The 16341-nt window shown below is 47.8% G+C and overlaps 1 protein-coding gene across 1 annotated transcript in view; it reads right to left on the bottom strand.

Annotated features, from left to right (window-relative positions):
* LOC120064712 (multiple epidermal growth factor-like domains protein 6) overlaps positions 1-12087 on the bottom strand; it is an 82860-nt gene extending 70773 nt beyond the window's left edge. The window contains exons 1-2 of the mRNA XM_039015331.1: positions 12062-12087; positions 9967-10101 (exon numbers count right to left, since the gene is read on the bottom strand). Of these exons, the coding sequence (XP_038871259.1) occupies positions 9967-10101; positions 12062-12087 (161 nt within the window). The remainder of the gene's footprint in view (positions 1-9966; positions 10102-12061) is intronic.
* Positions 12088-16341: the final 4254 nt, after the last annotated feature.

The raw sequence follows: 16341 nt of genomic DNA, 5'->3' as shown, positions 1-16341 counted from the left end.
GTGAGTTTGGGTGGGTAGTCTATGTTATGTGTTTCTATGTTTGTTTAAGGGTGACCTGATATGGCTCTCAATTAGAGGCAGGTGGTTTTCATTTCCTCTGATTGAGAGCCATATTAAGGTAGGTGTTTTCACACTGTTTGTTTGTGGGTGGTTGTCTCCTGTGTCAGTGTCTGTATGTTACGCCACACGGGACTGTTTTCGGTTTTGTTTGTTCGTTCGTTTTATGTAGTCAGTTTTCCTGTTATTGAGTTCTTCGTGTTTCATGTAAGTTCGTCGTCCAGGTCTGTCTACATCGTTTATTTGTTTTGTTAATTATTCAAGTGTAGTTCGTTTTTCGTCTTGTTTAAATAAATCATGTCATCACACAACGCTGCATTTTGGTTCAATCCCTGCTCCTCCTCTTCGGATGAAGAGGAGGAGGAAAGCCGTTACAGAACCACCCACCAATCCAGAACCAAGCAGCGTAAGTTCGAGCAGTGGCCTACTAAACAGGAGTCTTGGACATGGGAAGAAGTCTTGGAGGGAAAAGGACACTGGGCACATATTGGGGAATATCGCCGCGCTCGTGAGGAGATGGAGGCAGCGAGAGCCCAAGAGCGGTGGTATGAGGAGGCAGCAAGGAGACGTGGCTGGAAGCCGGAGAATCAAGCTCAAGACCGGAGATATGAAGGTACGCGGCTAGCAAGGAAGCCCGAGAAGAAACCCCAAAAATTTCTTGGGGGGGGGCTAAGAGGTAGTGGGCCAAGGGCAGGTAGGAGACCTGCGCCCACTTCCCAGGCTAACCGTGGAGAGCGGGAGTACGGGCAGACACCGTGTTACGCAGTAGAGCGCACGGTGTCTCCTGTACGTGTTCATAGCCCGGTGCGGGTTATTCCACCTCCCCGCACTGGTAGGGCTAGATTGAGCGTTGAGCCGGATGTCATGAAGCCGGCCCTACATATCTGGCCACCAGTACGTCTCCTCGGGCCGGCTTACATGGCACCAGCCTTACGCATGGTGTCCCCGGTTCGCCTACATAGCCCGGTGCGGGTTATTCCACCTCCCCGCACTGGTCGGGCAACGGGGAGCATTCAACCAGGTAAGGTTGGGCAGGCTCAATGCTCAAGGGAGCCAGTACGCCTGCACGGTCCGGTATTTCCGGCGCCACCTCCCCGCCCCAGCCCAGTGCCTCCAGTTCCGGCACCACGCACTAAGCCACCTGTGCGTCTCCAGAGCCCTGTACGCACTGTTCCTTCTCCCCGCACTCGCCCTGAGGTGCGTGCCCTTAGCCCGGTACCACCAGTGCCGGTACCACGCACCAGGCCTATAGTGCGCTTCGAGAGGTCAGTGTGCCCTGTCCCTGCTCCCCGCACTAGCCTGAAGGTGCGTGTCCTTAGCCCGGTGCCTCCAGTTCCGGCACCACGCACCAGGCCTACAGTGCGCCTCATCCGGCCAGAGCCATCCGTCTCCCTAGCGTCATCTGAGCCATCCGTCTCCCCAGCGCCATCTGAGCCATCCGTCTCCCCAGCGCTATCTGAGCCATCCGTCTGCCCAGTGCCGTCTGAGCCATCCGTCTGCCCAGTGCCGTCTGAGCCATCCGTCTGTCCCGAGCCATTAGAGCCGCCCGTCTGTCCCGAGCCGTCAGAGCCGTTAGTCAGTCAGGAGCCGCTAGAGCCATTCGTCAGTCAGGATCTGCCAGAGCCGCCAACCAGACAGGATCTGCCAGAGCCGCCAACCAGACAGGATCTGCCAGAGCCGCCAACCAGGCAGGATCTGCCAGAGCCGCCAACCAGACAGGATCTGCCAGAGCCGTCAGCGAGCCATGAGCGTCCAGAGCCGTCAGCCAGCCATAAGCGTCCAGAGCCGTCAGCCAGCCATGAGCGTCCAGAGCCGTCAGCCAGCCATGAGGGTCCAGAGCCGTCAGCCAGCCATGAGCGTCCAGAGCCGTCAGTCAGCCATGAGCGTCCAGAGCCGTCAGCCAGCCATGAGCGTCCAGAGCCGTCAGCCAGCCATGAGCGTCCAGAGCCGTCAGCCAGTCATGAGCTGCCCCTCAGCCCAGAGCGGCCATTTATCCAGAACTGCCCCTCAGTCCAGAGCTGTCTCTCTGTCCGGAGCTGCCCTTCAGTCCGGAGTTGCCCCTCTATCCTGAGCTACCTCTCTATCCTGACCTACCTCTCTGTCCTGTGCTATATCTCTGTCCTGAGCTACCTTATCCCGGTGCTGCCCCTTGTCCCGGTGCTGCCCCTTATATTAAGGTTACCATTAAAAGTAAGTGGGTGTAAAATGAGGTTGGTCATTCTAAGGGGGAGACGTAAGCTGGGATTGACTATGGTGGGGTGGGGACCTCGCCCAGAGCCTGAGCCACCACCGTGGTCAGACGCCCACCCAGACCCTCCCCTAGACTTTGTGCTGGTGCGCCCGGAGTTCGCACCTTAAGGGGGGGGGTTATGTCACGTTCCTGACCGGTTTTCTGTTATTTTGTATGTGTTTGACGGTCAGGGCGTGAGTTTGGGTGGGTAGTCTATGTTATGTGTTTCTATGTTTGTTTAAGGGTGACCTGATATGGCTCTCAATTAGAGGCAGGTGGTTTTCATTTCCTCTGATTGAGAGCCATATTAAGGTAGGTGTTTTCACACTGTTTGTTTGTGGGTGGTTGTCTCCTGTGTCAGTGTCTGTATGTTACGCCACACGGGACTGTTTTCGGTTTTGTTTGTTCGTTCGTTTTATGTAGTCAGTTTTCCTGTTATTGAGTTCTTCGTGTTTCATGTAAGTTCGTCGTCCAGGTCTGTCTACATCGTTTATTTGTTTTGTTAATTATTCAAGTGTAGTTCGTTTTTTTCGTCTTGTTTAAATAAATCATGTCATCACACAACGCTGCATTTTGGTTCAATCCCTGCTCCTCCTCTTCGGATGAAGAGGAGGAGGAAAGCCGTTACAGAACCACCCACCAATCCAGAACCAAGCAGCGTAAGTTCGAGCAGTGGCCTACTAAACAGGAGTCTTGGACATGGGAAGAAGTCTTGAAGGGAAAAGGACACTGGGCACATATTGGGGAATATCGCCGCGCTCGTGAGGAGATGGAGGCAGCGAGAGCCCAAGAGCGGTGGTATGAGGAGGCAGCAAGGAGACGTGGCTGGAAGCCGGAGAATCAAGCTCAAGACCGGAGATATGAAGGTACGCGGCTAGCAAGGAAGCCCGAGAAGAAACCCCAAAAATTTCTTGGGGGGGGGCTAAGAGGTAGTGGGCCAAGGGCAGGTAGGAGACCTGCGCCCACTTCCCAGGCTAACCGTGGAGAGCGGGAGTACGGGCAGACACCGTGTTACGCAGTAGAGCGCACGGTGTCTCCTGTACGTGTTCATAGCCCGGTGCGGGTTATTCCACCTCCCCGCACTGGTAGGGCTAGATTGAGCGTTGAGCCGGATGTCATGAAGCCGGCCCTACATATCTGGCCACCAGTACGTCTCCTCGGGCCGGCTTACATGGCACCAGCCTTACGCATGGTGTCCCCGGTTCGCCTACATAGCCCGGTGCGGGTTATTCCACCTCCCCGCACTGGTCGGGCAACGGGGAGCATTCAACCAGGTAAGGTTGGGCAGGCTCAATGCTCAAGGGAGCCAGTACGCCTGCACGGTCCGGTATTTCCGGCGCCACCTCCCCGCCCCAGCCCAGTGCCTCCAGTTCCGGCACCACGCACTAAGCCACCTGTGCGTCTCCAGAGCCCTGTACGCACTGTTCCTTCTCCCCGCACTCGCCCTGAGGTGCGTGCCCTTAGCCCGGTACCACCAGTGCCGGTACCACGCACCAGGCCTATAGTGCGCTTCGAGAGGTCAGTGTGCCCTGTCCCTGCTCCCCGCACTAGCCTGAAGGTGCGTGTCCTTAGCCCGGTGCCTCCAGTTCCGGCACCACGCACCAGGCCTACAGTGCGCCTCATCCGGCCAGAGCCATCCGTCTCCCTAGCGTCATCTGAGCCATCCGTCTCCCCAGCGCCATCTGAGCCATCCGTCTCCCCAGCGCTATCTGAGCCATCCGTCTGCCCAGTGCCGTCTGAGCCATCCGTCTGCCCAGTGCCGTCTGAGCCATCCGTCTGTCCCGAGCCATTAGAGCCGCCCGTCTGTCCCGAGCCGTCAGAGCTGTTAGTCAGTCAGGAGCCGCTAGAGCCATTCGTCAGTCAGGATCTGCCAGAGCCGCCAACCAGACAGGATCTGCCAGAGCCGCCAACCAGACAGGATCTGCCAGAGCCGCCAACCAGGCAGGATCTGCCAGAGCCGCCAACCAGACAGGATCTGCCAGAGCCGTCAGCGAGCCATGAGCGTCCAGAGCCGTCAGCCAGCCATAAGCGTCCAGAGCCGTCAGCCAGCCATGAGCGTCCAGAGCCGTCAGCCAGCCATGAGGGTCCAGAGCCGTCAGCCAGCCATGAGCGTCCAGAGCCGTCAGCCAGCCATGAGCGTCCAGAGCCGTCAGCCAGCCATGAGCGTCCAGAGCCGTCAGCCAGCCATGAGCGTCCAGAGCCGTCAGCCAGTCATGAGCTGCCCCTCAGCCCAGAGCGGCCATTTATCCAGAACTGCCCCTCAGTCCAGAGCTGTCTCTCTGTCCGGAGCTGCCCTTCAGTCCGGAGTTGCCCCTCTATCCTGAGCTACCTCTCTATCCTGACCTACCTCTCTGTCCTGTGCTATATCTCTGTCCTGAGCTACCTTATCCCGGTGCTGCCCCTTGTCCCGGTGCTGCCCCTTATATTAAGGTTACCATTAAAAGTAAGTGGGTGTAAAATGAGGTTGGTCATTCTAAGGGGGAGACGTAAGCTGGGATTGACTATGGTGGGGTGGGGACCTCGCCCAGAGCCTGAGCCACCACCGTGGTCAGACGCCCACCCAGACCCTCCCCTAGACTTTGTGCTGGTGCGCCCGGAGTTCGCACCTTAAGGGGGGGGGTTATGTCACGTTCCTGACCGGTTTTCTGTTATTTTGTATGTGTTTGACGGTCAGGGCGTGAGTTTGGGTGGGTAGTCTATGTTATGTGTTTCTATGTTTGTTTAAGGGTGACCTGATATGGCTCTCAATTAGAGGCAGGTGGTTTTCATTTCCTCTGATTGAGAGCCATATTAAGGTAGGTGTTTTCACACTGTTTGTTTGTGGGTGGTTGTCTCCTGTGTCAGTGTCTGTATGTTACGCCACACGGGACTGTTTTCGGTTTTGTTTGTTCGTTCGTTTTATGTAGTCAGTTTTCCTGTTATTGAGTTCTTCGTGTTTCATGTAAGTTCGTCGTCCAGGTCTGTCTACATCGTTTATTTGTTTTGTTAATTATTCAAGTGTAGTTCGTTTTTTCGTCTTGTTTAAATAAATCATGTCATCACACAACGCTGCATTTTGGTTCAATCCCTGCTCCTCCTCTTCGGATGAAGAGGAGGAGGAAAGCCGTTACAGAACCACCCACCAATCCAGAACCAAGCAGCGTAAGTTCGAGCAGTGGCCTACTAAACAGGAGTCTTGGACATGGGAAGAAGTCTTGGAGGGAAAAGGACACTGGGCACATATTGGGGAATATCGCCGCGCTCGTGAGGAGATGGAGGCAGCGAGAGCCCAAGAGCGGTGGTATGAGGAGGCAGCAAGGAGACGTGGCTGGAAGCCGGAGAATCAAGCTCAAGACCGGAGATATGAAGGTACGCGGCTAGCAAGGAAGCCCGAGAAGAAACCCCAAAAATTTCTTGGGGGGGGGCTAAGAGGTAGTGGGCCAAGGGCAGGTAGGAGACCTGCGCCCACTTCCCAGGCTAACCGTGGAGAGCGGGAGTACGGGCAGACACCGTGTTACGCAGTAGAGCGCACGGTGTCTCCTGTACGTGTTCATAGCCCGGTGCGGGTTATTCCACCTCCCCGCACTGGTAGGGCTAGATTGAGCGTTGAGCCGGATGTCATGAAGCCGGCCCTACATATCTGGCCACCAGTACGTCTCCTCGGGCCGGCTTACATGGCACCAGCCTTACGCATGGTGTCCCCGGTTCGCCTACATAGCCCGGTGCGGGTTATTCCACCTCCCCGCACTGGTCGGGCAACGGGGAGCATTCAACCAGGTAAGGTTGGGCAGGCTCAATGCTCAAGGGAGCCAGTACGCCTGCACGGTCCGGTATTTCCGGCGCCACCTCCCCGCCCCAGCCCAGTGCCTCCAGTTCCGGCACCACGCACTAAGCCACCTGTGCGTCTCCAGAGCCCTGTACGCACTGTTCCTTCTCCCCGCACTCGCCCTGAGGTGCGTGCCCTTAGCCCGGTACCACCAGTGCCGGTACCACGCACCAGGCCTATAGTGCGCTTCGAGAGGTCAGTGTGCCCTGTCCCTGCTCCCCGCACTAGCCTGAAGGTGCGTGTCCTTAGCCCGGTGCCTCCAGTTCCGGCACCACGCACCAGGCCTACAGTGCGCCTCATCCGGCCAGAGCCATCCGTCTCCCTAGCGTCATCTGAGCCATCCGTCTCCCCAGCGCCATCTGAGCCATCCGTCTCCCCAGCGCTATCTGAGCCATCCGTCTGCCCAGTGCCGTCTGAGCCATCCGTCTGCCCAGTGCCGTCTGAGCCATCCGTCTGTCCCGAGCCATTAGAGCCGCCCGTCTGTCCCGAGCCGTCAGAGCCGTTAGTCAGTCAGGAGCCGCTAGAGCCATTCGTCAGTCAGGATCTGCCAGAGCCGCCAACCAGACAGGATCTGCCAGAGCCGCCAACCAGACAGGATCTGCCAGAGCCGCCAACCAGGCAGGATCTGCCAGAGCCGCCAACCAGACAGGATCTGCCAGAGCCGTCAGCGAGCCATGAGCGTCCAGAGCCGTCAGCCAGCCATAAGCGTCCAGAGCCGTCAGCCAGCCATGAGCGTCCAGAGCCGTCAGCCAGCCATGAGGGTCCAGAGCCGTCAGCCAGCCATGAGCGTCCAGAGCCGTCAGCCAGCCATGAGCGTCCAGAGCCGTCAGCCAGCCATGAGCGTCCAGAGCCGTCAGCCAGCCATGAGCGTCCAGAGCCGTCAGCCAGTCATGAGCTGCCCCTCAGCCCAGAGCGGCCATTTATCCAGAACTGCCCCTCAGTCCAGAGCTGTCTCTCTGTCCGGAGCTGCCCTTCAGTCCGGAGTTGCCCCTCTATCCTGAGCTACCTCTCTATCCTGACCTACCTCTCTGTCCTGTGCTATATCTCTGTCCTGAGCTACCTTATCCCGGTGCTGCCCCTTGTCCCGGTGCTGCCCCTTATATTAAGGTTACCATTAAAAGTAAGTGGGTGTAAAATGAGGTTGGTCATTCTAAGGGGGAGACGTAAGCTGGGATTGACTATGGTGGGGTGGGGACCTCGCCCAGAGCCTGAGCCACCACCGTGGTCAGACGCCCACCCAGACCCTCCCCTAGACTTTGTGCTGGTGCGCCCGGAGTTCGCACCTTAAGGGGGGGGGTTATGTCACGTTCCTGACCGGTTTTCTGTTATTTTGTATGTGTTTGACGGTCAGGGCGTGAGTTTGGGTGGGTAGTCTATGTTATGTGTTTCTATGTTTGTTTAAGGGTGACCTGATATGGCTCTCAATTAGAGGCAGGTGGTTTTCATTTCCTCTGATTGAGAGCCATATTAAGGTAGGTGTTTTCACACTGTTTGTTTGTGGGTGGTTGTCTCCTGTGTCAGTGTCTGTATGTTACGCCACACGGGACTGTTTTCGGTTTTGTTTGTTCGTTCGTTTTATGTAGTCAGTTTTCCTGTTATTGCGTTCTTCGTGTTTCATGTAAGTTCGTCGTCCAGGTCTGTCTACATCGTTTATTTGTTTTGTTAATTATTCAAGTGTAGTTCGTTTTTTCGTCTTGTAAATCATGTCATCACACAACGCTGCATTTTGGTTCAATCCCTGCTCCTCCTCTTCGGATGAAGAGGAGGAGGAAAGCCGTTACAGTATGGTAAGAACAGCTTGATTGCCTTGGCAACATCAGGGAAACTGGGCAGAAGGCAGTGGTGCTTCAAATACAGCAGTTCTGCAACATCTTTAATTGAGCATCTCATCCTCCTTAATTGCCGGCTCAACATGTTACAGAAAGAGATTAACTGTATAGGAAGCGATAAGTTGTCTGGATCCTGGACAGCCAATAAATTGGCAGATGCAAACAGATTATCATATTTAGTTGACAACAGCTCTTGAGTGCTTTAACAAAAAAAGCAGTTTGTGATTTCGTTCATACTGGTGAAACAGCGTTTGTGTTGTGTGGTTGCAATATCAACAGTCTCTTATCTCTGGTATAACTTGGCATGCATCATTCAAGACTAAGGTTAAATTGTTTGCAGCGCAATGGACATATAATGCACAATGTCTCAAGAAAGACTGTCTGAGGGCCTCTCGAGTGGTACAGCGTTCTAAGGCACTGCATCACAGTGCTTGAGGCGTCACTACAGCCCTGGGTTCGATTCCAGGCTGTGTCACAGCCGGCCGTGACTGGGAGACCCATGAGGCAGCGCACAATTGGCCCAGCGTTGTCCGGGTTAGGGGAGGGTTTGGCCGGCCAGGATTTCCTTGTCCCATCGTGCGCTAGTGACTCCTTGTGGCGGACCGGGCGACTGCAAGTTGACTTTAGTTACCAGTTGGACGGTGTTTCTCCAACACATTGGTGCGGCTGGCTTTCGGGTTAAGCAAGCTCTCGATGGCTCTCAACCTTCGCCTCTCCCGAGTCCATAGGGGAGTTGCAGCGATGGGACAAGACTGTAACTACCAATTGGATATCACGAAAAGCGGATAATTTATTTTATTTTTATATAAAAAATCTAATAAAAATGTTAAAATATAAATAAAATATATACAAAATAAATAAAGGGAACAAGGCAACAGTAAACATGTTGTCCCCCACGAATGATGCAGCGCCCACTCTTGGGCCAATTGAGATATCGCGTGTGACTAACACATTTCTGTTAATTACTACAGCTTCCGCCTTGGGCCAATCAGCGTAATTTTGTAAATGCCGGATCTCCATGGCAAGACGCATCATTCACCCAAGTTTTGTCAAAATCGGGGCAGTGCTGTCTGAGATATCATGTGTGACTCCCCTCCCCGATTTCATTGTGTGGGACAAAAAAGACACAGAGAGAGAAAGAAGCAGCAAGGAGCTCTTCAGGAGACCAGAGGAGTCTCTCAAGCTGGATTTAATTTACCTTGAATATTGCAGACCATTTGTGTAAGCCATTAGCCAGACAAAACTCACTGAGTTCAACAATAAATAGTGGCTGAATTTATCCTCAAGCCGACTACATTTTTCTCATTGTTAAGCTATTTGATGTCATTTTTTATTAAAACAAACCAACACAGTCATGAGGAGTGCACGACAAGGCTTAATCCCCCTGAGGAGGCTGACATGTTTTTGCATGGGTCCTAAGATCCTCAAAAGAATTCTACAGCTGCACCATTGAGAGCATCTTGACTGGCTGCATCACCGCTTGGCATCTGACCACAAGGCGCTACAGAGGGTAATGTGGACAGCCGAGTACACCAGGACCTCTATACCAGGCAGTGTCAGAGGAAGGCCCTAAACATTTTCAAAGACTCCAGCCACCCAAGTCATAAACTGTTTTCTCTGCTACCGCATGGCAAGCGGTACCAATGCACCAAGTTAAATAGTTAACCAAATAGCCACCCGGACTACCTGCATTGACACTTTTTGCACTAACTTTTTTTGACTCATCACATATGCTGCTGATAGTTTACTATCTGTCACGTACATACTGTATCTACCTCTATTACCTCGTACCCCTGCACATCAGCTCGGTACTGGTACCTCCTGTATATAACCAAGTTATCGTTACTCATTGGGTATCTGTTATTATTACGTGTTTTACTTTTCTATTACTTTCTGCATTGTTGGGAATGGCCGTAAGTAACATTTCACTGTTACTCCTCACCTGTTGTTTACAAAGCATGTGATGAATAAAGTGCTATTTGATTTAATGGAGGAATGGATGGATAGAGGCATGGATGGATGCCTGAATTAAGAGCAGGACTCACCTTCTCTCGTATCCCATGCACCAGTTCTGTCCTAGGCAGCCTTGCTTCCAGATCTTGACCATGCGTGTGAAGGCCTGCACACAGGGCTGCCTTTGGGCAACCAGCATCACTTCCCGCTCTGCACACACATTGGGCCTGAAAGAGGGTAGCGGCAAAAATATATGGAACAAATCAAGCTATTTTTAAAGTGAGGGGGAAAAATGTAAGAGGTTGTTATGAAGCATGAACCATTGAAGATAAATGGACAAGGATTCCTAAGGGCTTATTCTGTACTGTAGGGCCGGGACGATACCAGAATCGCAATATTTTTTTCCATGGCAAAAATGAAAACATGAAGCAGACCAATCTCTTTGGTCCTTTAAAAACCTGCTGTATGTAAAATATTGTGTCCTATAGCATGGGGAAATAAATCAAATGTGACTCTGGATGAAAAGAATAATGATGTTTGTTTTTAACATGTTCTCCTAAAGAAATTACACCCGCTTCATGTTTGTTTCCTTGCCACGATACTAACCTCTATCGCAATATTGGTATTGTCCCGGCCCTACTGTACCGTGTAGTGCAACACCCTTGTGGGGATTACTTAAAGTAAAAAAATGACAGAGTGCCCACGCTGTCTGCTAATACTTACGGGGAATTCCTCACACATTACTGTTTATATCGCTAAGCATGGCAGCACAAGACACTGCCTGCAGCAAGAATTCAATCATTCAACATTCACTAAGACAGTACCTGATACTACAGTATGTCAAAATATTGACCAAAGAAGAGCAGAATACATCTATGTTTTTATATTTATAAACCAGGTGCCATCAGTGCCATAGATCCCATCGCAACATATTCCCTGCATTGTAAAGTATCTAAAACCGTCTCAATGTGCCATACTATCCCTCTAACATTAAGCAGTGTTTCAGTACCTCTCTAGCAGCAGAAAGTGCAGTATGTCTAATAATTTAGGAGCAGCTCTGTAATTCCATGTCCAGACGTGTCTCATCTCTGGAATAATGTGTATGCCTGATGTGTCTGTAAAAACCTTCAGTTGGTGTTGCTAATACTGGATCTACTAGCCCGAGACTGGCAATGGACTTACGGTAATGGTCTCACGGTAATGGTCTCACGGTAATGGTCTTACAGGCCCTCTAAGAATACTCATTATTCCTCACTATAAGGCAATGACAGGGTCATTACAGCTGAACAATTGAACATCTCTGAGATTTATATCATCCTTTTCATGAAGTCAGACTTATCATAATCCCCTCATCTCTGACTTATTTCACCTGTTACTCTGGCATGCTCTCCATTATAGGGAAACGTAGAGGCGTCTCACGTATGCTGCATCATTAATCCGCCCTGAGATCATGTGTAATTATGTAAAGGTATACCATTACAGTGCATGTTGAGAGAGACACTAGAGTATTCTTATGACAACACTGTCATAGTTCAAGGTGCATTCCTTTCTGAGAAATGTAGAAAATACAGCCTTAGAGTTGACTGGTTGTTCTCTGTGTATTTTAACTATGCACACCCAGGTATGGACACAATGTTTCTCCTTTCAATGCAAACATGAAATATTGAAATATATATGAATTGATAAATTAATATTCAAATCTCAAATTTCAACTAATGAAAGTTGTAAAATAATCATAAATTGTTTAACATGTCAAAAGATATTGGATTTTGGTTATATGTCAAGCTCAAATAAATAGCAGCAGTAGTAACAAGTCAAATTTTACCAGAAGTTTTATAATTTAGGTTACTGTGACTGTAAAATGTATTATCATGCAAAAACAATGTAAGTCAAAACAACGACAGCTTATAAAAAAAACGTACATGTATGGTTGGAGATTTCCATAGCGGGACACTGCGTAAATCGCGTCGATAAATATAAAAAGTATTGAAACAAAGATAAAATCCATATTCACGTTGTGTTGAACGTATCAATATTTTGCGTATGCATTAATCCGTAGAAATGTAGCGACATTGACACATGTTTTAGCGAAAGCAAAACCAGTAGCCAATTTACTGGAGAGAAAAAATGAACACACGCATCACGGTTACACTTCAAACAGAGTGAGGAGCAGAGTCAGTCCCACACCTTCCAAAAGAGATGCAGCCATACATCCCGTAGAAAGTGGCGCTTGGAGGTCGATCCTTACTGGTTTAGCCTACCACATGCAGATGTTGAACGCACTTACGTGCGCAATGGCTTATCGCCATCGAGTGAGTGGGGGTCTTGCTCATTTGAAGAGCCAATGGATCGTTTCAATGAAATGGATGTCTGAAATGGTAGCTTTTTCCACAAATGGTTTGTAACAGGTTGCAAGTTACAACTGTGTTCTTTTCTTCAGATATAGCCTGCTCATGTGAATGGATATGAGGGCCCCTTCGGCTACAATAAAACAATTAGTTCCAGGCCATTACTTTCTAGACAATGGCAGCAGGTAGAGGTTACTGACGAAATAAAGGAAACACCAACATAAAGTGTCTTAATACGGCATTGTGCGCCTTGGCATATATTCCACAAGTGCCTGGAACTCTATTGGGGGGATGTGACGTTCTTCCACGAGAAATTCCATAATTTGGTGTTTTGTTGATGGTGGTGGAAAACACTGTCTCAGGCGCTGCTCCAGAATCTCCCATAAGTGTTCAATTGGGTTGAGATCTGATGACTGACACACACACACACACACACACACACACTTTAAACCCCTTATGCTCCTTTGAGACCCCTCTTTCAAAGTCAGGGATCTCTTCGTCTGACATGGTAGGCAAAATAATGGGCAACTGGGCATTTTTATACATGACCCTAAGCATGATGGGACGTTTCAATTGCTTAATTAACTCAGGAACCACACCTGTGTGGAAGCACCTGCTTTCAATATACTTTGTATCCCTCACTCACTCAAGTGTTTCTTTTAATTACATGTTTCCTTAATTACATGTGGGAACAGAGCAGTTTTCAATTCAGCAGACCAGTTTCAATTCAGGGGCAATGTGTTAGAAACAGTGGTATCCACTGATGCCTAATCCTACCCAAAGAGGAACCTATAGTTGTAATAGAACAGAGAGAGAAAGGAGGAGATATGCCACAGTGCGTTATGAAGGAGGACTGAGCCTGGTCAAGCTGCACAGGTCAGTGCAGGCACAGCTGATGCTGCCTGTGGTCATAGGATCAGAGGCAGAGCACTACTGCTGCTCTCCAAGTAAAGCCTCCTATGCATGTATCTATTTTAATGACCCAAGGTTCCGAAGGTCAATGCCATACATGGTCTAAACTATCTACATTTATACTAATTTGCTCAGAGAAAAATATTTTGTTTAACTATTAATTTAAACAAAATCTCAGAAAGATATGTCAAAATTATTGGCACCCCCTGTTTAATACTTTATAGACACCAACCATACCAACTACTTTGCTGATAGTTAATTAGGGGGCGCTGTTTTCACTTTGGGAAAAAATAGTGCCCAAATTAAACGGCCTTCTACTCTGTTCTAGATCATATGATATGCATATTATTATTAATATTGGATAGAAAACACTCTGAAGTTTCTAAAACTGTTTGAATTATATCTGTGAGTAAAACAGAACTCATTTGGCAGCAAACTTCCAAACAGGAAGTGAAAATTCTGAAAATTAGTCTCTGTGTAAGGCCTTGCCTATTCAATTGCCTTGTATTTATGGATCTGTATGCACTTCATACGCCTTCCACTAGATGTCAACAGGCAGTAGAACGTTGAATGAAGTCTCTAGCCTTTTCTGGGACCGGATGGGACTCGTTGGAGTGAGAGGTCAGCCATATCGGTAGTACTTGGTGACGCACGAGGATTTGTCATATGGTTGGTTGCAATTCGTTTGGTAGACACGAGGAAATGCTCTGTCTGGGACGTTATTGGATGTATTTCTTAAAAACTTCCTAAAGATGGATTCTCAACTGAGTTTGACCAGTTTATTCTACTTTTATTTTGACTTTTTGAATTTTCCGTTCATGCGTAAAATCTTCGTGGAAACGTGAGCTCCACCATGCTAGCCAAAGTTGCTAATTCGACAGACGTAATGGACATTCTAAAACCAAACAACGATTTATTGTCGAACTAGGATTCCTGGCACTGCATTCTGATGAAAGTTCATCAAAGGTAAGGGAATATTTATGATGTTATTTCGTATTTTTGTGGACTCTTTGGACTCCAACATGACGGAGAATGGCTGAGCGCTGTCTCAGATTATTGCATGCTGTGCTTTGTACTAAAGTTATTTTTTTTAAATCTAACACAGCGGTTGCATTAAGAACCAGTGTATCTTTCATTTGCTGTACAACATGTATTTTTCAGCAAAGTTTATGATGAGTTTTTCTGTTAGATTACGTCGCTGTCTAAAATTTCTCCGGACATTTTGGTTTTATTTGTGACGATGGCTGCGTTGTAAAACCCAGATTTGTAGCTATAAATATGCACATTTTCGAACAAAACATAAATGTATTGTATAACATGATGTCATAAGACTGTCATCTGATGAAGTTGTTCAAAGGTTAGTGATTAATTTTATCTCTATTTGTGGGTTTTGTGAAAGCTATGTTTGCGGTGAAAAAATGGCATTGTGTGTTTGGCTATTGTGGTGAGCTAACATAAATATATATTGTGTTTTTGCTGTAAAACATTTTAAAAATCGGAAATATTGGCTGGATTCACAAGATGTTTATCTTTCATTTGCTGTACAACATGTATTTTTCATAAAAGTTTTATAATGAGTATTTATTTATTTCACGTTGCTCTCTGTAATTATTCTGGCTGTTTTGGTGCTATTTGTGACGATGGCTGCAATGTAAAACTACGATTTATACCTATAAATATGCACATTTTCGAACAAAACATAAATGTATTGTATAACATGATGTCATAAGACTGTCATCTGATGAAGTTGTTCAAAGGTTAGTGATTAATTTTATCTCTATTTGTGGGTTTTGTGAAAGCTATGTTTGCGGTGAAAAAATGGCGTTGTGTGTTTGGCTATTGTGGTGAGCTAACATAAATATATATTGTGTTTTCGCTGTAAAACATTTTAAAAATCGGAAATGTTGGCTGGATTCACAAGATGTTTATCTTTCATTTGCTGTATTGGACTTGTGATTTCATGAAATTATATTATATGATATCCCTGTGGCGCTAGGCTAGGCTATGCTAGTCAGCGTTTCTGTTGAGGAGGATCCCGGATCCGGGAGGGTGATTAAGTAGAGGTGTTAATTACGATAAGTAGCCTATACTAGAGAAATATTTTACATTTTAAGTTTTAAATTAAATAAGTTTGCTAATATGGATGATTGTTAAGACAATTTATATCTACAACAATCAAGCTAGTAGTCATAGTTTAAAGGGTAATAAAAAAATAGTGCACATTGATGTTCTATCGTTCTATTCGTTATCGCATCAATTCAGGCAATTTATCGCAACATGGATTTTTGTCCATATCACCCAGCTCTACTTTGAGCACCCTCCCCTTTCGAGGATAAGGGCACTTTCTATGATTGTTCCGTGCGATTGGAGAACACATTGGGAGGAATCTTAGACCATTCCTCCATACAGAATCTGATCAGATCCTTGATATCCTTCAGTCTGCGATTATAGACTGCCCTCTTCAATTCAAGCCACAGATTTTCAATGGGGTTCATGTTAGCAGACAGATGGCCATTGCAAAATGTTGATTTTATGGTCAATTAACCATATTTAGGTGGATTTGTTTGTGTGCTTGGCGTCATTGTATTGATGGAAGATCCACTTGTGGCCAAGTTTCAGCCTCCTGGGAGAGGCAACCTGGTTTTTGACTAAAATGTCCAGGTGCCTCATTTATAAACGTTGTGTAGCCTACGCACAAAATAAGCCCTAAAACATGCCTGCGCCAGTTTTCACGCAAATGTTGGCATTTATAAAATCTTATTATCCTCCCGCAAACTTTAGACCATGCCTACGCACAGTTTCTAGTGGTTGAAATATTGCATTGCAAGAAGGCAAAAGTAGCCTGATAGCCTTGTGCAAATGGGGAATACATGATGAATTTCTTATTCATAAATATAAAAAAACTGAAAGCTAAATATAATAACAAGATGCAATTATTATTAGTGAGAAGAGCGAAAATCGATGTATTTTATCTTTGCATTCTAAAATAACTAGAAATATTTCTAGTTATTCTATTATTATTCATTTCACTTACATGATCATTGCATAATAAATTCCTTACCTTTTCTGACTGTGATGGTTTCATACTCGAAAAAGCCTATAGGCCTACAACAAATTAGGATAGGCTACCATTCGTCCCATCGCTCATTTAATTTGACCCATTTCATAGTAGTAAATAGATAAGCTATTTCAAGTATTTTGCTCTAT

Source organism: Salvelinus namaycush, chromosome 20 (genome assembly GCF_016432855.1).
Source record: "Salvelinus namaycush isolate Seneca chromosome 20, SaNama_1.0, whole genome shotgun sequence".
In the NCBI taxonomy this organism is placed as follows: Eukaryota; Metazoa; Chordata; class Actinopteri; order Salmoniformes; family Salmonidae; genus Salvelinus; species Salvelinus namaycush.
The sequence above is the reverse complement of the archived record's forward strand: the minus strand, read 5'-3'. Positions and strand labels throughout refer to the sequence as shown.